Genomic DNA, 27,826 nt, shown 5'->3' with positions numbered 1-27,826 from the left:
ATATAGTATTATTATATTTGTATTAGTTAGAACTAGAAAATAGAACAGTGTAAAAAGTTGTGTGGGTGATTTAGTGCACAATCCCACAAATTGTCTCCCAGTGGTGCTATGAAGGCAGCTAGACAAGCCCATTTGTGGCCATTTTGCTAGAGAAAAACAACCCACTGGTGACATTTTACTGGTGATATTTTACACAGGTGGTAGTTTGCTCCCACGGTCTTGGGGAGAATGATGTTGATGCCAGATGTTCCAAAATATGTTTTAAATAAGCTTGCATTGTTCATATACACATTCTTACCTATGGCTTTTTAGACATATAGAGGACGTTTTTGGCACATGGGAAGTAATAGTCTAGATTTGATATGCTATTGGTTACACAGATCTGATAAGCATAAAGTTAGGCATAACTAGCAAAATAAGGCATTTTATATTTCAAAAAGACGAATAGCCGGCTATGTGGGGGACTGGTGCAACAGATAGTCAGAATCACATGATGGTGCATTCAGACGTATTTGGTTAAGATTGTATCCAGTCTTAAGGAAACTTTGTTCGTTCTTCCTTGTAAACGCACAAAAGAGTTCATTAAACCAGTTCCTGCTTCTTGGAACTAGCGGACCGAGTCACATGATCTCAGGTCATCTAACCTTTCCAGACTATACACTTTAATGTGCCTCATGTTTAACTGTGGATTAACCATTGACACACTGTTGGTCATTAAAAGCACACAATGACTCCGTCCACGATTAATGACGCGGCGTGTTTGTAAAGGGAGGCATGGCGTGGTGATGGAATTACTGGAGCCTGCTTCTCCTCCTTTGTCCAGTGACAAACTCCACTGGAAAGAGGGCAGAGTCTAATACTGCAGTTCAAATATTAAAAGTTAATTTGGTTTTCTCCTTTCATATTTTTACCTTTGTTTTTTTTTTGGTTTTACCTCCGGCTGGTTTTTCTAAGCCCTGTAAAGGGTTTAGAAATTGCAGTTCCATGGTCGATCACTTCCTCCCTTCGCTGTGATGGCTCGGTGATTTGGTTTAAAAAGTTTTCAAATCCATTGACCGTATCTGACTGTACGTCACTTTTTATTATCAGCTTCCACCTATGAGAAGACAATGAGGAAGACATGAAAACACACTTCACTACATCTGTAATGCGTACGTTCCAACAGTTAAAAACAGAGGTCTAGTCTGCTGGTAAGAAGTATCTAATACGCATTAAACTGTCTAGGGTTTAACTAGTGCAAATAATACTATGGTTATAAAACTACTTTTACTACTACTACTACAAATACTAATAATAACAGTACTTCTACTACTACTAATAAAAACAATACTACTACTACAATTAATAATAATAATTCTACTACTAGTGAAAAAACAATAATACTTCTACCACTACTACAAATACTAATAATAACAGTACTTCTACTACTAATAATAAAAACAATACTACTACTACAAATAATAATAACAATAATACTTCTACTACTAATAAAAACAATACTATACTAACAATACTAATATAAATAATAATAATAAATTTTTATTAATAATAAAAGCAATACTTCTAGAACAGGGGTGTCAAACTCAAGGCCCGCGGGCCAAATCCGGCCCGCCGCGTCATTTGATCCGGCCCGCGAGAGCTTAAACGACTGTATGATTGTTGTGATGGTTCGAGTCGTTACAGAGACGCGCTTATAATTTAATGCGCTCCTGCGCCTTTAAGAGACAACGTGACATCGTAGTCATGGCAACTAACTTTACCCTTCGCTAAGAAGCCATGTGACTTTTACGGCAAAAGAACGCGGGGTAGCGTAGTTAGTAATGTAAACAATAATAAATAAATACAAATAATTATACTGCAATATAATACCCAAGCATCGTCTGTAAGTAGTGGCGTTTATATTCTCAGTTGTTAGTAAATGTTTAGTGAGTATATCACAGCGTTTTAGTTACAAATTTACCGTAATTAAATACAATTGTTACCGTTACTATAACAATTAGTATCTTTACACAAAATGCTAACTTGTTATTTTACGTTTGGTTAAATCTCATATTGTACCAGATGTAACACTTGACTACAGCTGTGTGCTTTTTACTGTATTAGGTTCTTTATTGTTTTTATTGTTTGTATTCTTACTTCATTTTGATGCACACAGTGTATCACACAACTGGGAAGCAAATAAACCGACTGTATTCTGAAGGGGTCTGTCTGTCTGTCTGTCTGTCTGTCTGTCTAGCTGAGAAAGGGGGATAAACTATTAGTGAGGGCAGAATGATTGTCTTAAAAATACACTGTAAAATCCTAAATAAACTGCATCTTTCAAAATGCAGGCTGATTTTGTGACCTGCAAAGTGACACAGCCCACCAGTAGATGATGTTACACATATTTACACATAATCCCAAAATGTACAAGAAGATAAGTAAGAAAATTAAGCATAAGGAGGAAATTTAATGCAAGTGAAAACAAGTTTGTGCTTCAGGAAGAAAAACCGGTGCGTCTCTTGTGTTATGAGGCTGTGTCTGTGGTAAAGTAGAACAATATAAATGCAGAATTCAGCCTCCAAGAAAAACAGCAATGTGACTGCAATCACAGCAGGATACGTTACAATCGGCCCTTTGAGGGCCACCATAATGCTGATGTGGCCCTCGGTAAAAATGAGTTTGACACCCCTGTTCTAGAACTACTACAAATAATAATACCTCTACTAATAACAATAAAAACAATATTACTACTATAAATAATACTTCTACTAATAATAATGAAAACAATACTACAACTTCTACTACAAATAATAATAATACTTCTACTAATAATAATAACAATACTACTACTACAAATAATAATACTTCTACTAATAATAAAAACAATATTACTACTACAAATAATAATACTACTTCTATTAATAATAAAAACAATACTACTACTACAAATAATAATACTACTTCTATTAATAATAAAAACAATACTACTACAAATAATAATATTTCTACCAGTAATTATTAAAAGAAATACTACTACTACTACAAATAATAATACTTCTACTAATAATTATAAAAAACAATACTACTACTACTACTAACAATAATAATAATAATAGTACTTCTGCTACTAATAATAAAAACAATACTGCTACTAATATAAATAATAATAGTTTTACTAATAATAAAAGCAATACTTCTAGTACTACTACAAATAATAATAATACTTCTACTAATAATAAAAACACTACTACTGCTACTAATAATAATAATTAAATAATAATAATACTTCTATTACTACTAATAAGAACAACAATACTACTACTACTACTACTAATAATAATAATACTTCTACTACTACAATAAATAATAATAATGCCCTATTTTATTACTGGGTTGTATTACAACATAGTGTTACTGATAAACAACTTGTATGGATTTAATTATTCTAATAAGAAGGATTGACCAGAGTTGAGGAATGCTGACATCTCACAGTTACACAGCTTCATTGGTAAAGCCGGGCACTGTTTAATAAGATGAGAGATTTGCTCTGTACTGATGTATAACTGTGCTATGAATATGTGTTTATTTCTGTTAATTCCAAGGTCAGTCCAGCACATGTTCAAACACAGCCCAGAACATGGTTATATTTCTCACAGTTATTAGACTTTAAATTTATTTAACAAAGCTCCAGACAAATTCTGCCTATCTAGGGACTTGGGCAGAACGTGCTCAGTAAAGGTGACCAGGCAATTACCTGGATTTTATGTGTGAAAAAGACTTCAGCGGAGCTCACCTGAGGCTGTAATAACGTACTGCTGTTCAACGTAGGCTCGGTCTTCACTGGAGTTGTGGGAACACTTCCGTTGGGCTCAGTGACAAGCAGGCTGCGACTTTCTCGGGCTGGCCGAGGGTCAGTCTTGGTGACGCGGAACCTGAAATTAAATTCGATTTCTTAAGTCTGCCGTTCAGCACAGATAGTGGATTTAATACAAGGACATGCGCATAACAGGATGACGAGGTGAATACAGGCAGCCACCCACACTTTACAAACAATAATCTGGGAACATTTAAATAAATAAATCTGTAGATTAATTAAGATCTGCACACAGACACATTCGGGTTGCCTTGGCCCTGATATAAACTCTCATTCATCAAAACGGATGAATGAGGAAATGCTCGATTTGCATTCAAAACACAGCCTGACATTCAGGAAGCACACGAGAATGAATAATGGCCTGGTCCAGCCACTCACTAATTCACCCACACACCGAGGCAGCATCAATGATCTTGGGATGCGTGTGTTTTTGTGCATGCACACACACTGAAATGTCAATGTGTCAGCCAGTACATCATAACCACAGAGAGACTCATGTCAAATGGGCACATGCATTTGAATGGGCCTGTCAGAAGGTGCAAGCCAACATTGACACAAACTAAGAACAGAAATCAAATAAAATTTCATGTTCAGGTGTGCTGGACCACAAACGTCTATCCATCCAAACGGGAGTGTTCACATTCTCTGCCTTCACTGTTGATTTATACCTCTGCATTTGCACAGGAAAGATGTGCAGGCATTTGCCCACAAATACAGGAGGTGTGATACATGTACTTGATTCAAATAAGCACACTATTTTAATATACATTACATTATATATTATATATTACACAATATATTACAGAAACAATTTTATGCATAAAAGATGCATGACAACACATGAACAGTACAAACAAGTCAAACGTTGGCATACATTTATAGATGTAATGATTTCTGCATCTATTTTTATTCAGTAAACCATTAAAACACTTTTTTGTGGGGGTTATTGTGAAGGTTTTTTTGAGGAATCAAAAAAATATACATACACCGATATAAATATAAATATATAAATATACCGATCAGCCAGAACATTAAAACCACATCCTTGTTTCTACACACTGTTCATTCTATCAGCTCCACTTACCATATAGGAGCACTTTGTAGTTCTACAATTACTGACTGTAGTCCATTTGTACATGTAGTCCTTTTTCTCTGCATGCTTTGTTAGCCCCAGTCAGGACTCTCACAGGACCACTACAGAGCAGGTATTATTTGGGTGGTGGATCATTCTCAGCACTGCAGTGACACTGACATGGTGGTGGTGTGTTAGTGTGTGTTGTGCTGGTATGAGTGGATAAGACACAGCAGTGCTGATGGAGTTTTTAAACACCTCACCCTCACTCTGCTGGACTGAGAATAGTCCACCAACCAAAAATATATCCAGCCAACAGCGCCCCGTGACCACTGATGAAGGTCTAGAAGATGACCAACTCAAACAGCAGCAATAGATGAGCGATCGTCTCTGACTTGACATCTACAAGGTGGACCAACTAGTTAGGAGTGTCTAATATAGTGGACAGTGAGTGGACATGGTATTTAAAAACTCCAGCAGCGCTGCTGTGTCTGATCCACTCATACCTGCACAACACACACTAACACACCACCACCATGTCAGTGTTACTGCAGTGCTGAGAATGATCCAACACCTAAATAATACCTGCTCTGTGGTGGTCCTGTGGGGGTCCTGACCATTGCAGAACAAAGTAAAAGCAGGTTTAAAAAGTATGCAGAGAAATAGATAGACTACAGTCAGTAATTGTAGAACTACAAAGTGCTCCTATAAGGTAAGTGGAGCTGATAAAATGTACAGTGAGTGTAGAAACAAGGAGGTGGTTTTAATGTTATGGCTGATCAGTATATGTTAGGGACTTCGACATCTTGGACATTCTGACTAACCGATTGCCAACTGAATTGCCGTCGGATTGCTAGGACCGCCTCGTAGTGCAAATTAACCAGTTAGCATGAGGCAATTAAATGCTATGCGAATGAAAAACGTTAAATTGTTGAACACAAACCCTAGAGTTTACATTTTACAGCAGATTGCATATTACACGGGAAACAATTTATTTCATGGTTCGTGATGCGATTTTCACAGCCGTGAATTAGGTAGGGCCTTACTTATAAACCTTATCCATGTGACTAGACCCACATTTATTCATGGGCATAAACACTGATGTATAATACAGTTTTTCACACACACACGCACGCACACACACACCTGCCCACTGCTAGCACGGTGACCTCTCCTGCATGGCTGCGTCGCTCCACCTTCCTGTTGGACCCACGTCGCATCAGGGGCCATTTCTTTTGACTGCAGCGGTTACACATGTTGTTGTGGCCCACCACTCCACCGATAGTGTGAAGGTGATTACAGGTGTGTTTGGCAGCTCCCAGAGGGGCACCAGGTGACACAGGGGTATCAGGGCTTTCAGGAGTCACAGGAGTCACTGGTGTGACGGGTGTCGGAGGAGCACTATAGACAAAATAAACACAAGTGATTAAATAAGTGCAAGCAACTGGTCAGAGAAAGGACAACTAGAACACAGAGCAGAGTGATTTTTAATAATGCTATGAATAATTGTTCTGATATTTTGACAGATTCAGTGCTAACAGGTAACACTCGACGCAGCTGTGGTTTGTTGCTATTTTATATGCAGCTCTAAACCACTGAGCATAAAGAAGGTGAGGTTTATGGCATTTTTACAGCGTCTAGTCTGATGTGGAAGTGTCCTCACAAATAAACTGAAACCAATTTGGTTTTCTATATTATAAAGCATCCACTGTGGTTTTATTGGAGAGGGAAAGGTGATCAATTAATTTTGTGCTTCCAGTGCAAGTACAAAAGAGGGAAACAGGTATTTAAGAACAAGAAATTATTAATATTAGTATTTTGTTGTACAGCATTTGCTGGCCATTGCAGCTTTAAGACATTTACAGTTATTATAAAAATAATAATAATATTATTAAGCTTTATACCACATTAAGGTTTAATGTTTCTGCTATGATGCAAACCATCTTCAAATCTAAGATTACAAAGGTTTATCTGATTGCCTTACAGTCCTAAGTTATTTTGGCTTTATGTTTAAGGTAACTGTCTTGTTGTTGTTTAGTCCCAGCCCCCCATCCCTTACTTTACGTTTACCTTAATGACATATAACACCCCAGTGCTGTCTGCAGAGAAGCAGCCCAATATCATCATGCTGCCACCACCATACCTTACTGTGAGTGTGGTGTTTTTGGGATCATGCATGCAACTTTTCTGGGTCAAGCTAAAAGATTACCATTTTTCTTTCTTTTAATGATGATGTGTGTACCATGAACTTCTAATATGTACAGTAGATTAATGAGCCAGATGTCCTGACATGGATTATTTAAGGTGCCTGCGACGGCTTTGTAGCTATTTCCATTCAAGTGCTCTTTAATCATTTGTCCTTATACACTGTCCCTCATTTACCTTTATCATGATTATTACTCGAGGCATAAATTCCTTTTAACCCATGACAACATGTTTAATATGAAGTGGCTAAAGTTTTTTGTTTTTTAATTTACAACATTATTAACCTATACCAATATAGTCACAGTACACTTTAATGTTATTCAAAAATATATATTTGCTTTTTTTATTTTTTATTAATCTATCTATATATTTTTAAATATTTTATTATATTTTATTTATCTATCTATTATCCTTTAAATCCTTTTAACCTATGGCAAGATATTTAATAATATCAGCTGCCTAATTTTTTTTTTTTTTTTTTTGCAACTTGTACTTGTAAAATATACTGTCAGTATATTGGTATGGGTTAACAATAATGTTATTTAAAATATATTTTTATTTATTTCATTAATCTATCTATATCTACAAATTTTTTTAAATATTTTATTATATTTCATTTATCTATCTATTATCCTGTAAATCCTTTTAACCTATGTATTTAATAATATCAGGTGCCTAAAATTTCTTTTATTTATTTTTTGTATTTGCAACATTATTATTAACCCAAAACAATAGTGACAGTATATTTTAATTGTATTTTTTTCAAACATATGATTATGCTTATAAATAATTTTTTTTATTATTCAAATGACCTAAATTTAAGGTGGTTATGTGTACAGAAATGTATGTATATTAAATAAACAAATTGTTTAATACTTTTCCCTTTTAATGTGTTCTACAAATTCTATTTTATATCTGTTTGAAAAGAAAAAGCATTTTTTGGCCTGCATTTTTCACTATCGTCTTCAGTATCAGAAATCCAGCAGCTGCATTAAGTGCTTTCTCTATTTTGTTAAATTGTTGTTAATTTCCGTCTCTATACTCTCTCCTTCCCTGCTGGCTAATGGTTAAGTGATGTCAATGTTCTGCTATTGGGGCGCACTATTTGGGGAAACACAGTAGCCCACCGTGTAATGGTCTCATTCACGCTATGGGATGCCACTGTGATTGTGTGATGAGCCTAGAGTTAGATCAGGATGAAGATGATATGTAAATGACCATCTACAGAAGATATGAGAGAGAAAATGAAAGAGAAATCTGAAGCTGTGCCCTCATTTCAATGGCAGTGAGGAAAAGGGCAAAACAATTATTTATATCATGAAATCATTGTTTTTTTTTTGCTCCCTCAAGTAATCATAACATGGACTGTCTAAATAAGGGCAGTACAGTGATTAAAATATAAATGTTACAGAGTGCACAACATTAAACATGTCAGGTGTTAAACAGGGAATTATTTTTGCTTCTAACCACCAAACACCCAGACCAACCTTATTGTTACTATTTAGACATAATTTCAAACCCAACCTGAGCCAACAGTAAGAAACTTTAGAAAATAATTTATAATTCTTTTAGAGAACCAGTTTAATTGTATAGCTAACTTCTATCTAGCAAAGTTAATAAAATGATTTTATGTTATAAAACAGTGCAATCCTAAGAAGTACATGCCACTGTGTTAGATCTTATTTTGTGTTGTATTTGGATGTGGTCTACCTTGGAAATCAGTAAGGTGACCCTACCCTATCCTTACCCATGACTTTACATGAACACCACACCCCTTGTGATTACCACCATTTTTATTAATTAAGGTATGTTTTGTTTTGATGCATTGTGTGTGTTGCCTGTGTTACAATAAAAATCAAGGACAAAATGTGGGTTGCTTGAAAACCAACCAATTAGACTATAGTTTAATAATGTTTTTAAGCCACATATTTTTCGGCCAAAGAAAAAACCTGGTTATTAGGATTTTGAAGATTAACCAGTGAGAATAGGGGGAGGGTCAGCACCATGGAGTATTCTCACAAGCCATTTTTAATAAAACACTTACTCTTAACTCTTAATGAGAATGTCTTTATGATCTGTTGATGTTCCATGCTGGTTTGATTTTCTGTTAATTAGAACTAGGCTGCCTGGCTGTGCCCCAGTGCAGGAGTAAAATTAAAGCATCGTGCTGATGCAGTTAGCAGAAGGGAACACTGCAGTAACTGTGACAAAAAGCTTCATAATGGTGTGTGGGTGATGGTAGTAATCATATAATTTCATGACTCTGGTTAATGCTAATCAATTGTTGATGCTCATACAACAGGCAGGCAAAGATATACAGAAATGGGCGGACTTTTACGCTCGTTTTATCTTTGCAAGCTAATAAAACTATTAAATGCAGACATCAAACATTAAACTGCTGTTCATTTTGATTGAAGCACTATATCTGTATCTGTATCCACTTTTTCATATATTCAGCATCCAGAAAGCTTCAACCCAGGCCCAGCAACACTCTCTCCAGCCTGTCAATCAACTCTTGCTCCAACCTTAGCTCTGCCTCGTCTGGCTAGGGCAACCCAGGCTCCTCCCAGCTGCTTCTCTAAGTGTTCCTTTGGCTCTCCGCCCACCAACCAGCCAGAAAATAAATGCACCCTGTCCGACATCACCGCTCTGAAATACTCCAGCCTTCAGCTAATCTATCCCTCGCACTCGTCCAGCCACTCTTTCTGCCTGTCCGTCATTCATCATCCCTGACATCTTCCTACTGTTCTCATAATGGCATGTCCTCCCTTGTTGTCATCCCCATATTTACTATCCTCGTCCACGGTACAGCTGCCATCTTGTACTGAAATACTGCACACACCTTTAAAGCTTATTTGCTGTTGACAGATGTTTTTTCTGTTTTTATTTGTGGAATTGTACCATGCTGTTTAATTCAGTGTCCAATGACGCAAAGGCACGCTTCTGAGCTTTGCTCATGAAAAGCGTTTGAATAGAAAAGACCTTGGTGTGCTAAAAGAGGCACACAGCTATTGAGGTGTTTCTGAATGAGCATGTATTTATAACATCAAGGTTGGAGGTATGAATGAGAAATAATGTGAGCTTCAAAAATCCTTGGCAAAGAAAACTTGATGTTTAATTGAAATTGAATAGTGAACAAATGTACAAACCTTTAAGTAATAGGCGTGAATAGACCTTTTGCATCACTGTGCAAAAATATTTTACCACAGGACTAGAAAAATGTAATTATAATTACATTAAACTTTACTAAATGCTTTTTTTCTCTAATTTCCTTCGGGATCAATAAAGTATCTATCTATCCATCCATCCATCCATCCATCCATCCATCCATCTATCTATACTGGTTTTTGCTGCTCTGGGTCCGATTCTAAATTACTGGCCTTACTCTAGATTAAAGATTGCTAACATCAGGTAGAACTATAAAACTAAGACATGTTAATGCTTAAAGAAATCATGTGCATGTACATGTGCAACACTAAAAATTCAGACCTTAATTTTAATTAAAAACGTCATACAGCCACTGCCTGGCTCGCTGGTCCTAAACCAATCATTACTTTCCAAAAGTAAACTTGGGCTTCTCACTTTGAGCATTACTAATTCTGTGATAAACTGGCCATTCATTGCAAAATGTTATACAGCCACCTTGTGGCAATGCCAGTTAATACCCTGCAAAAATCCTACATTGAAAGATCTTAAAAGATCTTTTTAGCCATCCATTATTAATATATTGATTTACTTTTATGAATGTCATGTTTAAGGCATAACATTATGACCACCTTCTCGTTTCTACACTCACTGTCCATTTTAGCCCGCTTTCACCCTGTTCTTCAATGGTCAGGCCCCCCCACAAGACCACTACAGAGCAGGTATTATTTGGGTGGTGGATGATTCTCAGCACTGCAGTGACACTGACATGGTGGTGGTGTGTTAGTGTGTGTTGTGATGGTATGAGTGGATAAGACACAGCAGCGCTGATGGAGTTTTTAAACACCTCACTGTCACTGCTGGACTGAGAATAGTCCACCAACCAAAAATATATCCAGCCAACAGCGCCCCATGGGCAGCGTCCTGTGACCACTGATGGAGGTCCAGAAGATGATCAACTCAAACAGCAGCAAAAGATGAGCGATCGTCTCTGACTTTACATCTACAAGGTGGACCAACTAGGTAGGAGTGTCTAATAGAGTGGACAATGAGTGGACACGGTATTTAAAAACTTTAGCAGCACTGCTGTGTCTGATCCACTCATACCAGCACAACACACACTAACACACCACCACCATGTCAGTGTCACTGCAGTGCTGAGAATGATCCATCACCTAAATAATATTTGCGGTGGTCCTGTGGGGGTCCTGACCATTGAAGCACAGAGTAAAAGCAGGCTAAAAAAGTATGTAGAGAAACAGATTGACCACAGTCAATAATTGTAGAATTATAAAGTGCTTCTATATGGTAAGTGGAGCTGATAAAATGGACAGTGAGTGTAGAAACAAGGAGGTGGTTTTAATGTTATGGCTGATCAGTGTATTGTAGGTCCATTTAATTTTTTTATTTTATGGCTGCAAGGTGGGTTGCGTAAGAGTTTCTTTTATGGTTTCAGGTATGTATACTTGTAGTCTTTCCTTGGTGCATTTGTGGCATTCTATTAGGATGTGCTTTATTGTAACAGATGTTTGGCAGATTTCACAGGTTGGGGTAGGTTGTGTATAAGTTTCTTTTATGGTTTCAGGTATGTATACTCATAGACTTTCCTTAGAATCAGAATCAGAATCAGATTTAATGGCCAGGTATGTGGATACACACAAGGAATTTGTTTTCGGCTGATGGTATCTCTCTAGTAATGGTACGATACAGTGTACAAGCAACGTATACATTAAACATTAAACACAAAATCATGAAATTATCCAAACTATAAGATTATATACAGATATGTAATTTAGCAGCATCTGAAATATTTACATAACAGTAAAGTGCACAACATGTAGGATGAGTACTACAGTGTAGTCAATTTGGCAGCAGATGAATATTTTTACGCTTACGTATTAGTGTATCACAAAAGTGAGTACACCCCTCACATTTCTGCAGATATTTAAGTATATCTTTTCATGGGACAACACTGACAAAATGACACTTTGACACAATGAAAAGTAGTCTGTGTGCAGCTTATATAACAGTGTAAATTTATTCTTCCCTCAAAATAACTCAATATACAGCCATTAATGTCTAAACCACCGGCAACAAAAGTGAGTACACCCCTAAGAGACTACACCCCTAAATGTCCAAATTGAGCACTGCTTGTCATTTTCCCTCCAAAATGTCATGTGATTTGTTAGTGTTACTAGGTCTCAGGTGTGCATAGGGAGCAGGTGTGTTCAATTTAGTAGTACAGCTCTCACACTCTCTCATACTGGTCACTGAAAGTTCCAACATGGCACCTCATGGCAAAGAACTCTCTGAGGATCTTAAAAGACGAATTGTTGTGCTACATGAAGATGGCCAAGGCTACAAGAAGATTGCCAACACCCTGAAACTGAGCTGCAGCACAGTGGCCAAGATCATCCAGCGTTTTAAAAGAGCAGGGTCCACTCAGAACAGACTCGCGTTGGTCGTCCAAAGAAGCTGAGTGCACGTGCTCAGCGTCACATCCAACTGCTGTCTTTGAAAGATAGGCGCAGGAGTGCTGTCAGCATTGCTGCAGAGATTGAAAAGGTGGGGGGTCAGCCTGTCAGTGCTCAGACCATACGCCGCACACTACATCAAATTGGTCTGCATGGCTGTCACCCCAGAAGGAAGCCTCTTCTGAAGTCTCTACACAAGAAAGCCCGCAAACAGTTTGCTGAAGACATGTCAACAAAGGACATGGATTACTGGAACCATGTCCTATGGTCTGATGAGACCAAGATTAATTTGTTTGGTTCAGATGGTCTCAAGCATGTGTGGCGGCAATCAGGTGAGGAGTACAAAGATAAGTGTGTCATGCCTACAGTCAAGCATGGTGGTGGGAATGCCATGGTCTGGGGCTGCATGAGTGCAGCAGGTGTTGGGGAGTTACATTTCATTGAGGGACACATGAACAATATGTACTGTGAAATACTGAAGCAGAGCATGATCCCCTCCCTCCGGAAACTGGGTCGCAGGGCAGTGTTCCAGCATGATAATGACCCCAAACACACCTCTAAGACAACCACTGCTTTATTGAAGAGGCTGAGGGTAAAGGTGATGGACTGGCCAAGCATGTCTCCAGACCTAAACCCAATAGAACATCTTTGGGGCATCCTCAAGCGGAAGGTGGAGGAGCGCAAAGTCTCGAATATCCGCCAGCTCCGTGATGTCGTCATGGAGGAGTGGAAAAGCATTCCAGTGGCAACCTGTGAAGCTCTGGTAAACTCCATGCCCAGGAGAGTTAAGGCAGTTCTGGGAAATAATGGTGGCCACACAAAATATTGACACTTCAGGAACTTTCACTAAGGGGTGTACTCACTTTTGTTGCCGGTGGTTTAGACATTAATGGCTGTATATTGAGTTATTTTGAGGAAAGAATAAATTTACACTGTTATATAAGCTGCACACAGACTACTTTTCATTGTGTCAAAGTATCATTTTGTCAGTGTTGTCCCATGAAAAGATATACTTAAATATCTGCAGAAATGTGAGGGGTGTACTCACTTTTGTGATACACTGTATGTATTATCAGTCATTTATTTATTTAGTAGGGAGATCGCCTGTGGGAAGAAACTGCTTTTGAATCTGGTGGTTTTAATGTGGATGGATCTATAGCGCCTGCTGGAGGGGAGGGGTTGGATAAAGTAATGTCCAGGGTGTGAGGAATCAGTGATAATTTTCTCTGCCCGTTTCTTGGTTCTTGAAGTATACAAGTCCTGGAGAGAGGGCAGAGGAGCACCAATGATTTTTGTATTTGGTGCATTCTATTAGGATGTGCTTTATTACAACGTGTTTGGCAGATTTCACAGGTTGGGGGAGGGGGTCAATATTAGGTGTTGGTGGGTTCCGTTTCTGCATTTTGTGTAAGTAACTTGGTCTATGAGTCATCCTTGGTGTGTTCTTGGTTTACCATTGATGTTTGGGTGTATTTCACAGAGTTTGTTGGTGGTCTAAGTGCGCCATTCGGGTTGCCATTTTTCCTTGATGTAGATATTTATTAGTGGTTTTATATCTGTTGAAGGATTTTTTGTTGTTGTTTTTCATATTTTGTCTTATTTTTCCTCTGGCTAGCGGATCCGCTTTTTCATTTCCAGCTATCCCACTGTGTCCTGGTGCCCAGCATAACTTTGTCATATTCAATATCTGTTAGTTCCATTACTAATATACAATATTAACTATATATCAAGTTATTATATAGTACATAATCACTTGACTGTCATCCAAAATGTGGTTGAAATCAGTAAATATCTACTAGTGAAAATATTATAACAAATCATTCTTACCCTTCAGCTTCTGTATTGTTCCTAGAAATCATGGCTGCCAGTGCATCTGTGTTAGCTGTGAAGAGAAAAGAAAATTAGATGTAGAGATGTTATGTTGCAAACAAACCAGGCTTGTTTGACTGCACCCATTAAAAGTACATTAATCATCTGTCACTTGTCAAGATCGAAAAGAAAAAGCGAACTGTCACCCTATAAAGCTATTTGAACTGTCACTTAGAACAGGGTTTTCAAACCCTTTATGTTACATCTTGTACACCACAGTGGGACCAGATTACCACCATTGTTATTAATTAAGATATGTTTTGTATTGATGCATTGTTTGTGTTGCCTGGGTCGTGGTAAAAATCATGGACAAAATGTGGGTCACTTGAAAAAACCCTGACCTAGAAGATATTTGTCCAGCTCTGAGGTCTGCTATGAACTAGAAGCTCATCAAACATAGGTGTGGCTATCCACAGATAAGCAAGCTTAACATCAGCACAGGTTTGACAGGCTGTTTTAAAATTGGTACAGTAATGCTTGACTGAAATTATAACAGACCAGTTTTTCTGTTGATTCTTGGATCGTATCCGGCAACTCTGGCAAATTTCTTCTGAACATGAGCTGTGTGGGTTTTTATTCCAGCCTTGGCAACAGAGATCACTGCTTCATTTAGACTGCATGTAGCTACAGACATTCATAATCACTAATCAAGCATTAGAAGGCCATGCCACATAGTTAAATGATGTAGAACCATGTACTACAAATTACTACAGTATAAACCCCATTTACAGAAAAGTTAGATATAAAAGAAGGATCCACAAGGCTCAGACTTTGCAAGGAAAGACAAGGCGTGACCCACCACTTTGTGCCAAACTTCATGAGTTAATTAAAAAAAGATTTTTGCATTGATGATTGCAATAAATTAATTTAAGTATTTTATAGGGATGCATCGATACCATTTTTTCCCAACCAAGTACGAGACCGAGACCGTGCATTACTGTTATGATTTTACGTGCTAAAATCACAGTAATGCACGGCCTCTCGTGCTTTATTTTACAACGGCTTAGAACGCGGCTCAGCCAATCAGATTTTAGGACCGGAACTATCCGTTTTATAAAACGGATTATACAACTCCCTAAAAAGGAAATACAATACAGATTGTGATAAAAGTACTTGGTTGTTTCCAGGTAGCTGTGTCTAAAATCTGATGCTAATTTGAACAAAATGGAAAGATTATAACATATGGGTAGATCAAGGAAGATGTCAAAGTGTCAAGACAGAAAAGCAATTGAAAATGCACAACAAAACAAATGAAAAATAGATAGGTGCAAACAAGAGTGAATGTTTAGGAATTACACATAGAAAAGCCAAATAAAAACCAGCACCTAACTGGAGGAAATGGTTGCAGCGGGCTAAAGAGAAGCAATCATGGAGTGTGGATGACTGGATGAAAGGGATATTCAGCGATAAATCACAAATCAGCATCGGCCATGAAGATGATGCTGGAACTTCAGGAGATGGCAATCATTAGCTCAACAGTAAATGCTCAGGTGTATAGTGAAATGTTCCATTAATGGAAAATAGGTTTGCAACTTTAACTAAAGAGCAAAAATTGTTAAGCTTTTCTGCAGGAAAGGCAAATCACCTCAGTGATATGGACAGCAAATAGTCTGGGTTTTAATCTGATCTCATATTTATGGATAAAATTTAAAAAAAACTGGTCTATGACAAGGCTCCACCCAGCCAAGCTGATCTTTCAACAGCTGTTTAAGAAAGATGGAACCAGTTTGACGTATAATACTGACCGTCATTAGTGAAGTGCCTTAAAAATGTAGGCCATTATAAAAGCCAAAGGAGGAGCATCAAACTACTAATTAAGCTTTGTTGATAATTCCATAAATGTTTCCTTAATACCAAGTGATTCCACTTAAAAAAAAAAAAAAAAAAGTTATGCCAGTAATTAACATATATTAAAAATGTGTATGAGGTCTGTGTCAGAAAGCCTAAAGGCTCAGCAACTAAACAAAAAGCTATTAAACAAAAATTGTGTGTTATATCTGTGATTTGTTTATTTGCTATGAAATAAAGAAGCTGGGTAATACCATAATTTCTGCCAAGCGCTGTTCAACTGTCTGCTCATCTCTATCTATAATCGGAATGCATATATGGACATATACGGACTTCCTAGCATATATGTAAAAGCACACGCAACTGGATCTCAATCCCTCGATACCAGAGCCCCACAGGGGAGTGTGCTCGCCCCACTCTGCTTTGTTCCGTATACACCATTGACTCCACCTCTGCCTGTTCATTTACTAAAACTCTATGGACTCTATGCTAAGCCAACGAATGGTTGGTTTTGAAATGAACATATCAAGCCAAACAAATTGACTGAGTCTCTAATAGTATTAACAATTAGTCTAGGCGCCGTCGTGAGTGACAGCCTCTCCAGTAGTAGCTCCAGTAGTAGCTCTATCTATCTATCCATCCATCCATCCATCCATCCATCCATCCATCTATCCATCTATCCATGCATCCATCTATCCATGCATCCATCCAATTAACAAATCAATAAAAAGTATTTTAATTTATTTTAACTTTTTAATGTAACACAGTGCATTTATTTTAATAGCTACTGGTTAAAAAACAGATTTTGTTGTACGCAGGCAAACTCCTTATGTTTATGGACGACACCACCATGATTAAGCTCATTAATAGTAAGTCCTCACATCTACGCAAGGTGGAACATTTGATTGACTGGTTTAAAGAACCTGAACACTCATAAAACTGAAAATGATCACTGACTTAGTCAACCTCCTTGCACCACACCGGCTATAAATGGCTCAGACGTCAGCAAAGCTGAGTCATTGAAATTTCTGGCCCCTTTCCCGTCAGAAGACTTTTAATTGAAGCACAATGTCACTTCCATTATTAAAAAGTCACAGCAGCCACACTTTTATGGAACTTTTTAAAAACTTAAACTACCTGAAGTAAAAAAATAATATACTGTAATTCCACACAGCTATGAGTGAGTTCTTTTAACCAGCCATGCATCACTGAAACAAAAAACATTTGCTCCAAATACGGCACTAATATTCTTTTTTTTTTTGCCATTTTATAAGCCATGTAAAGGTGATTAAAGTCAGTCAAGGCAAGACCTTTAGTAATTTAATATGACTAATTCTCTTGCACACTACACTAGTCTATGATATGCTACCACTGTGGCTCTTCTCTCATGAGGTTATAATCCAACATCCTAATGCCCTCTACTGGTAAAAGCAAATCATAACATGTACAAATATATCCAGTAAAAATAGACAATGATAATAAGCTATACCTGAAAACATTATGTAAACCTCTAGCAACTACTTAAAACTTAAAAAGGCTACTTGTTAGTACAAATTGAACAATATTACTCGTTTAAACAGTATCAAAGTACTATTATATTAATAATATTATAAACAATAAGTAGTATTTTATAGGTAATAATCTATCTTAGTTAAGTTAATAAGTAATGAATTGTGCATAATAGCTTTTTAGCTTTTGCTGTGTACAATAAATGGCACCGTAAATCATAAACATTTTATGATATTTGGAAAATCTTGGTATTTTGTGATATACAGGAGAATTTAGAATGTTATGACATACTGCACGTTTACTTTGTTTACTGGGCAGCATGGTGGCTCAGTGGGTAACACTGTCGCCTCACAGCAAGAAGGTCCTGGCTTCGATCCCCAGGTGGGGCGGTCCGGGTCCTTTCTGTGTGGAGTTTGCATGTTCTCCCCGTGTCTGCATGGGGTTTCCTCCCACAGTCCAAAGACATGCAAGTGAGGTGAATTGGAGATACAAAATTGTCCATGACTGTGTTTGGCATTAAACTTGTGAACTGATGAATCTTGCGTTACGAGTAACTACCGTTTCTGTCATGAATGTAACCAAAGTGTGTAAAATATGACATTCAAATAAATAAATAAATAAAACGGTCTACTGTAAAATGATGTCAAAAAAAGTTGGTGGTTTAATTTTTTGTTTGTTTGTTTCACAAAATATATCTGTACAGTTAGTGGAAATTTCCTTGTTATACACATGTATACAACACTTTTGTTATTTTAAATAAAATATGTATATAGCTTAACCACATTGTTCTATAGTCGCCTGTTAGTAAGATTTACTGTGAAATTGTGCATTGCAACTATTGTGGTTTATGTTTACCCTTATCATTCACACCTACTAGAATTCCATTGCACTACATGCCTACATTTAACCATCAAGGATTTACACATTCTTAAGCTTTGCTTATAAATGGAGATCAAGAATAAAAGAACTTACACAGAGCACAAAGATCTATTGAAAGATTTACGAGCGCAAGCATTCATTATGTCAAAGTGGAGAAATATGATGCATGTTGGATTTCTTAACGAGTAGTTGTTATGTATTCAATCGTTATGAAAACAAAGCAGCCTTAGACTGTTTACAGCCTCTAGAAAATTGTAGGAAAACTATAGTAAAGTCGTATAACATGTCAAGTAGAGACTTGCTATTTTCTTTCCTGTTTTCAGCTTTTTCCTGCACTTGTATGTTTTCGCCAAAAGGTGGCGCCAGAGGTGTCATTGTGCGAGGACCTCAGGTCTTTTTAAAAATCTTTGCATGCAGGTAAACTTTTTGACTTTTATGGGCTACAAATCTACCATGTTTTCTATTATTATGAACAGTAAATGTGTATGACTTAACACTCTTGCGTAAATCAAACAAATCTAATTTTATGTTTTCTTCGTATACCACACTATTTGCAATAGTAAGAAATATTAAATATTGACCAGCGTATGTTCTAGTTTAGATGTGATTGTTTTCACATAAAATTTGTACTTGTTATTGCCATGTATTATTTTGTGTTTGCCACAAACCGATTAAAATTAAGGGACACCATTAAGGTAGGATGATTTTACTGTGGTATTATGTTTTTCTTACAAGCAAAGACAGTTGATAAAGGTGAGCTATGCACAGTACACACACCTTTTATTTCTAAACTTTTAGGTACATACACTGTTATTAAATTATCATTTAATTTGTTTTAAGTTTTTCAACAACTGGTCCAGTGTAAGGAAATAGACCCCTTTGGTTACTTAAACCAATAACAAAAAAATAGGTTTAAATAGACCAGATATATGATGATTAAATTAATTTAATTTAAACAATGTAAATTAAGCTTAAAGGTTTTATCAAGCAGCACACCATCCCACAATCATTTTAAATAATGGAATCACAGACACCAACCATATCTAAAGACTTACATTTGCACAAATGAATAAATGGAAAAACACCTTGATGCCCTCAAGACTTGTAGAATTTTCTATTCTATTTGTAGAATATATGCCACAAATAAACTAAAGATGAACTACTTAGAATCTTCTTTATACGAATTTAATTGATTCATTATTCATTTGTCTTGTTTTTTTATGTATGTATTGAGGTATTTCAAACTTGAATCTACTTGTAGTAAAAGTTACACCACCAATGGGGCACGATGTTTTTAAGTATATACTTAAGGTATATACGGTTTTATATACCAAGTTACAACAGGAAACAATGGACAATTGAGGGGAGGGGCAGAAGGCAGGACATGTACTTTTCAGGAAAAATAGCTCATATACATGGTCAGAGGCTAAGCACAACTCTAACTGAGCCACACTTTCATTTCCTTTTCTGAATGAGTAACTGACCATTACTCATGCCAGTAGGAGGCTGGTGACTGGTGATCTTGCAAGACTAATTTTTGTAAAAGTTTACAAAAGGAGTTCTCCTTTTGAAAAATATCCAAACAGGATGTGTATCTTTATAACTTAAATACAACAAAGATCTGCCATTCTGATTAATTGTAATTTAGACAAATATTTAAGGACATTAAACTAACAACTTCTGTCCCACGTGACATACAAGTTAGAGCAAGAGAAGCAGAAAGCAAAAAAAGACAAAAGAATAAAATATGGTAATAAAAGGGTAACAAATTATAAATCCAATAGATTTGTGAATGCTCCAGTCTGGTTGTCCGGTCTATGATTGCCACATTTCAACTAAGTGTATACTGTGTTACTGTGTACCAGTCAATAATAGCTATTAACACAATACCACAGTCAAGTGCTGAGCCACAACTGTCACATGGCATGTGGAATCAACAGAACACTGTTGAAAGTTAACAAACATTTTATATATTGAAAATTAAAGTAAAGAGAAAAAAAGTGATAGAAAGACATTGACTTTATTGTAATAAATATAAAATCCTGATTCTATAAAAAAATCTACAGAAAAACACCGTGTGTAAACATGTTAACAGGTGTTGCCTGGTTTGCATCTCAATACTGAAACAGGACTGGCCCCAAAATGTTATGACGTCATACTTGTCCGGTCTATGATTGCCACATTTCAACTAAGTGTATACTGTGTTACTGTGTGCCGGTCAATAATAGCTATTAACACAATACCACAGTCAAGTGCTGAGCCACAACGGTCACATGGCATGTGGAATCAACAGAACGCTGGGGTCACAAAGCGAACACACATGGACAAGGTCAGATATTCAGACTGAACATTAAAAAAATGGCTCCAGACTTCACCTGGACAGGATTCATCCCAGTCCCTAAAATGCTTTAATAAAACATATTAGCAGGACAATAAAAGCCCATTAAATGCTCTAACACTGTAGATACTTGGGTGCAAGATTAGAATACTTTAATGTTAGTGTGGTCAAGTTTACCAAGCATTTTGTATACTCAATAATAATGTAACAAGATATAGAAAGACAATGATTTTACTATTTCATGAATAATCCTGATTCTATAAAAGTATCTTTAGAAAAATTGCAAAAACAGCATGTGTAAACATGTTAACAGGTGTTGCATGGCCTACATCTGCATTTTGGAATAGGACTGTCATAACACCTGCCTGTCATATGATCAATACAACAAACTTTAATAAATGCAGTAAAACAGCTGCAGTCCTGAGTTGTGAATTAAATTATTTCCCTACCACGTATGCAGTCATAAAAAGTACAACAAAGAATTCAAAGCCCAGTCCTACCTTCATTTTTCATGATGAATTGAACGATCTGGCCAACGGTATCTGTGTTGCCCTCACTGTAGGTGTCATTCATGTCTATTGAAAAAGCCAGAAAATCAAGGAGAAAGATTGTGAGATTAGGAGAAAGATTAAAGTGAATACCTGGAAAATGAAAATGTTAAGTCATGACCTACAGGTTGCAATTTAAAAAATGCTTTCTTTAATCTGTTGGAAAAGGGCATCAGGAGATGCTCTTAACACAGAGAAATAGCCAGCCTGCACCTAAAAGATTTTTAGCCAAGAGATTTGTGGCTCTACAAGACTAATGTAGCTAGTTTGAATTAGCAAACAAAAGTTTGAAGTTACTAGTTCATTGGTGTGTAAACTGCATACATTTAACAGACTTGCTTAAATAAACATGGTTTATCTAATTATTGTGTATATAAATAGTACTATAAAATAGAAACAAAAGAATCTATAAATAAAACCAAGGCGCCAAACTGAATCTGTATTATCACTCAAATCTCTTCACATAGTCATGTCGTAAATCTTTGTAAATCCAAGTTACTTAATATTAATAAAAAAAGGTTTATACATGATAAACCGCATGTGTAAAGGCTTGACCCTTGGGATCTATTCACTCTTCATGTTATAAAATGTTCAGACTGTAGGTTATGTCATAGTGTTAGTCATCTTGTCAGTGTGTTGTTTTATTTTTCTGCCCTTATTAATTTTCATAAATGGTTTTAGGACAGAAATAGGCAAACTACACACACCCCACCTATACCATTCCTTTGAAGCCTCTGCTTCTTACTGAGAAGTCTTAAACCCTTAGTCGATTTGATGACTAACATGACGAACAGGCTAGTCTAGTTGAGGCACATTTGTCATGGTGTCATGAATAAGACCGAAACCACACTTGCTACTTTAAGTCCCTGATTAGTCCTTGTAATACGATCAAAGTTTTCTATTTGAAGCTCTTGATCTTAGTTTTGTAATTAGTGTCTTAGTCATATACAATTTCATATTAAAGTGAAGCATAAACTGACCCCAGTGACATTATAATTCAAACAATATATTATTACTCAGAGCAATAACACTCAAACACAATGACACTCAAATTACAAATCTGATTTCCTAAAAGATTGGAACATTTTGTGCCATGCAACATAAACAGAAATCTGTTATTTTTAATGCTTGGATTTGCATTTAATTGACAACACCACATAGAAATGACTTTTAATGATTTGGCTGATAAATAACAATGTGTTAATATGATATCTGCAACACACTCAAATTTTTTAATAAATATTGATTTTTTGTTAACAAACAAGTATGTAATCTGCTCAGGGTTGAGGTTAAACTAAAACTTAAAGATGATAAGCATGCTAGCCAATGTGCAAATGTTAAACACTTTGTGGTGGGTAACTGGAAACTGTTAGGATCAGTAAAGAGTTTCTAATCACATGACACTCTGGGCTACTTTCCTGCTAGTATTGATAATGGGATCTTTAAAAAAAATCCAATATACCAGTACAACACATACTACTGTGTCATTACCATGTTAGGTTCGTTGCAGTGTTGAGAATGATTCACCACTCAAATGGGTGCAGTTTTATTGATGATTGGCTCAAACATGTGTATGTAATAGGTGGGAATTCACCCAAACTGGACACAAAACCTGAGATTAGACTGATGAGGACAGAACCAAAATGAATTAGAGAAAAAGTATTTGAGAAGGGGAAAAATGTCAACAATAAAGATGGATGGGAACAAAACAACTACAGCAGAAAAGGCAATCAATAGATTAAGGCTACCAACCTTAACAGAATTAAAGTAAGCACAATAGTAAAATGATGATTGGTAAGCACCTACTGAGATGCAAGTGCAAACCGACCTGGCTGGGGCTCCAACAAACACAACTGGCCCCATTTAGATTGCAATCTCCATTACTGGCTGAGGTGTTGACTAGCGATGGGAGCTATGAGTGCGCAGTGAGGCTCTACATGGTTCCCAGTGACTGGCCGGAGAACAAGAAGAGGCCAGAACAACTGTGTGAGTGTTGAAGGACGCCTAGATCCAACGTCTTAAGCTGAGTGGTACAGGCAGTAAAGGATTATAATATGTACCATGTAAGAGGAAAACTAAAGAAACGACTAGATTGGGGAAATAAAGCGGAAGAGAATAGTTTATCCAAATATTTATTTGCTCAGTTTCCTCTTTACCCTAAGCACAACTGATCTCTGCCATGCAGCCACTGATAATTCCATTGTATTGTACACATGATATACACCGATCAGCCATAACATTCAAACCACCTCCTGGTTTCTACACACTGTCCATTTTATCAGCTCCACATACCATATAGAAGCACTTTGTAATTCTACAATTACTGACTGTAGTCCATCTGTTTCTCTGCATGCTTTGTTAGCCCCCTTTCATGCTGTTCCTCAATGGTCAGGACCACCACAGAACCACCACAGAGCAGGTATTATTTAGGTGGTGGATCATTCTCAGCACTGCAGTGACAATGACATTGTGGTGGTGTGTTAGTGTGTGTTGTGCTGGTATGAGTGTATCAGACACAGCAGCGCTGCTGGAGTTTTTAAATACCGTGTCCACTCACTGTCCACTCTATTAGACACTCCTACCTAGTTGGTCCACTTTGTAGATTTAAAGTCAGAGACGATCGCTCATCTATTGCTGCTGTTTGAGTTGGTCATCTTCTAGACCTTCATCAGTGGTCACAGGATGCTACCCACTGGATATATTTTTGGTTGGTGGATGATTCTCAGTCCAGCAGTGACAGTGAGGTGTTTACAAACTCCATCAGCGCTGCTGTGTCTGATCCACTCCAACCAGCACAACACACACTAACACACCACCATGTCAGTCTCACTGCAGTGCTGAGAATGATCCACCACCTAAATAATACCTGCTCTGTGGTGGTCCTGGCAGAGTCCTGGCAGAGTCCTGACCATTGAAGAACAGCATGAAAGGGGGCTAACAAAGCATGCAGAGAAATAGATGGACTAGTCAGTAATTGTAGAACTACAAAGTGCTTCTATATGGTAAGTGGAGCTAATAAAATGGACAGTCAGTGTAGAAACAAGGAGGTGGTTTTAAATGTTATGGCTGATCAGTGTATGTACTGTACAGTGGGGCCAAAAAGTATTTAGTCAGCCACTGATTGTGCAGGTTCTCCTACTTAGAAAGATGAGAGAGGTCTGTAATTTTCATCATAGGTACACGTCAACTATGAGAGACAAAATGAGGATTGTAGGATTTTTAAAGAATTTATTTGTAAATTATGGTGGAAAATAAGTATTTGGTCAATAACAAACAAGCAAGATTTCTGGCTCTCACAGACCTGTAACTTCTTCTTTAAGAAGCTCTTCTGTCCTCCACTCGTTACCTGTATTAATGGCACCTGTTTGAAATCGTTATCTGTATAAAAGACACCTGTCCACAGCCTCAAACAGTCAACCATGGCCAAGACCAAAGAGCTGTCGAAGGACACCAGGAAGAAAATTGTAGACCTGCACCAGGCTGGGAAGAGTGAATCTACAATAGGCAAGCAGGTTGGTGTGAATAAATCAACTGTGGGAGCAATTGTAAGAAAATGGAAGACATACAAGACCATTGATAATCTCCCTCGATCCCGTGGGGTCAAAATGATCATGAGAACGGTGAGCAAAATATCCCAGAACTACACGGAGGGACCTGATGAATGACCTGCAGAGAGCTGGGGCCAAAGTAACAAGGCTACCATCAGTAACACACTACGCCGAGAGGGACTCAAATCCTGCAGTGCCAGGCGTGTCCCCCTGCTTAAGCCAGTACATGTCCAGGCCCGTCTGAAGTTTGCCAGAGAGCATATGGATGATCCAGAAGAGGATTGGGAGAATATCATGTGGTCAGATGAAACCAAAATGGAACTTTTTGGTAAAAACTCAACTCGTCGTGTTTGGAGGAAGAAGAAGAACCCAAGAACACCATACCTACTGTGAAGCATGGGGGTGGAAACATCATGCTTTGGGGCTGTTTTTCTGCAAAGGGGACAGGACGACTGATCCATGTTAAGGGAAGAATGAACAGGGCCATGTATCGTGAGATTTTAAGCCAAAACCTCCTTCCATCAGTGAGAGCATTGAAGATGGAACGTGGCTGGGTCTTCCAGCATGACAATGATCCCAAACACACCGCTCGAGCAACGAAGGAGTGGCTCCGTAAAAAGCATTTCAAGGTCCTGGAGTGGCCTAGTCAGTCTCCAGACCTCAACCCCAGAGAAAATTTGTGGAGTCCGTGTTGCCCAGCGACAGCCCCAAAACATCACTGCTCTAGAGGAGATCTGCATGGAGGAATGGGCCAAAATACCAGCTACAGTGTGTGCAAACCTGGTGAAGACTTACAGGAAACGTTTCACCTCTGTCATTGCCAACAAAGGTTATGTTACAAAGTATTGAGTTGAACTTTTGTTATTGACCAAATACTTATTTTCCACCATAATTTACAAATAAATTCTTTAAAAATCCTACAATGGGATTTCCTGGATTTTTTTTCTCAATTTGTCTCTCATAGTTGAAGTGTACCTATGATGACAATTACAGACCTCTCTCATCTTTCTAAGTAGGAGAACCTGCACAATCAGTGGCTGACTAAATACTTTTTGGCCCCACTGTATATATGACAAATAGTCATTGAATCTGCCCTAGATTATCCTTATTACCATTATTAAAACCTTGTCCAGGCTATTTAAGCTCCAGATTTAGTTAGGTGTCACCCACCCCCAATGTCAACACGCCATTCTTTTCCTCGTACCCAGCTTAATGATAAATCTTACACTATTGTTCACCAACGTAAGAGAGAAGAATGGGTGACTAACAATTACTGCAATGTCACAACACTAAAGAGTCACGCTAGTCCTTCAATGTTTTGCCCCCTAAACTAAATGTTTATCTTTTGCTAGAGTTTTACTCAAACTTGCTTCCTTTTCAAACCAGGAAATGTTTGTTTGTTTGTCTTTAAATGCCATGGTTACACCAAGGTTATATTCATGGCAGAATATGTTATTCTTCTAGTCCTAACATGTTTGGTTAGATTTTTTGGAGCTGTTCTTAACTTGAGATTATAGATATGTGGTTTCAGTCCTGTGTCTGTAAAGAATCTGAACATGTTTTGGTCATTTTCTTCAAGCCCAGGAAAAGGTTTAGTTCACACATAATACCAGAGGGAAAGAATGACTGTGGCACAGTAGATTGGAACAATGAAACATGGCACAGTGGATGGTTTTAAACTAGCATTTTGCAACATATGATCAACTGCTGGTTCACATAAATGATAGTTGGCTCAGCTGATAACACATCCGAGTTTGTTTTTGTGGTTTCAGTAGAACATACAACTCCACAGACATGACAGAATCTGAACACTTTTATCCTACCTCCAGAATCCAGATTTTTCTCTTCCTCTTTCTCAGGCTCCTCGGGTTCCTCAGCATTGGTGGTGCAGCGGTAGCCCTTCTTCTTCAGCATGTGGCAAATGAACACACCAAGCAGGCCCAGGAGGAAGAAGAAGGGGACCAGCCCAAAGGCTATGTACTCGGGGTGAGTCGAGCTGCCAGTATCCTTTCCAGCACCATTCCCAGTGTTGTTTACTGTAGACAGGAGACAAAAAACTTTTAGAATACACTATCTGTGCTTATACTATTCTATATAGGGTTAATAGTATACTATTTATATTAACTTATACCAGTTAATAGTGCGAACTGTAATGCAGAATATACGCATCAGGGCAGACAGTGATCTAATATGCCATATTAAATAATGATCCATTCTTTCGAAATGCTGCGCTGTGAATTTATTTGTCTATTGCTGACTGACCCAGACCTCTTATCCTTATGAGCACACAGTTAAAACTTGTATAGAATTTTGCATAAAGTGCTCACAGAAAGATGGCTTTGTCAGTGTAGAAGTCTAAAATACAATTAAAGGTCCTGGGTACAATAATCAGGTGGAGTGGCCCAGGTCTTTTCTGTGTGGAGTTTGCATGTTCTCCCTGTGTCTGTGTGGGTTTCCTCCAGGAGCTCCAGTTTCCTCCCACAGTCCAAAGGCTGCAAGTGAGGTGTATTGGAGATACAAAATTGTCCATGACTGCATTTGATGTTAAAAACTTGAACTGATGAATGTTCTGTAACGATTAACTACCTGTTCTGTA

At 37.5% G+C, this 27,826-nt stretch overlaps 1 protein-coding gene across 1 annotated transcript; it reads right to left on the bottom strand.

The window, feature by feature from the left end:
- Nucleotides 1–840: 840 nt before the first annotated feature.
- On the bottom strand, nucleotides 841–27,179 carry rell1 (RELT like 1). Its single transcript, XM_062993278.1, has 6 exons — nucleotides 27,054–27,179; nucleotides 21,635–21,709; nucleotides 14,579–14,633; nucleotides 6,075–6,329; nucleotides 3,776–3,914; nucleotides 841–1,096 (listed from the first exon to the last, which is right to left on the bottom strand). The coding sequence occupies exons 1-6, from the start codon at nucleotides 27,142–27,144 to the stop codon at nucleotides 1,073–1,075; spliced, it is 639 nt and encodes a 212-aa protein (XP_062849348.1). The 5' UTR covers nucleotides 27,145–27,179; the 3' UTR covers nucleotides 841–1,072.
- Between the last annotated feature and the right edge of the window lie 647 nt (nucleotides 27,180–27,826).

This window comes from Trichomycterus rosablanca, chromosome 4, assembly GCF_030014385.1.
Source record: "Trichomycterus rosablanca isolate fTriRos1 chromosome 4, fTriRos1.hap1, whole genome shotgun sequence".
NCBI classification, from domain to species: domain Eukaryota; kingdom Metazoa; phylum Chordata; class Actinopteri; order Siluriformes; family Trichomycteridae; genus Trichomycterus; species Trichomycterus rosablanca.
The sequence above is the reverse complement of the archived record's forward strand: the minus strand, read 5'-3'. Positions and strand labels throughout refer to the sequence as shown.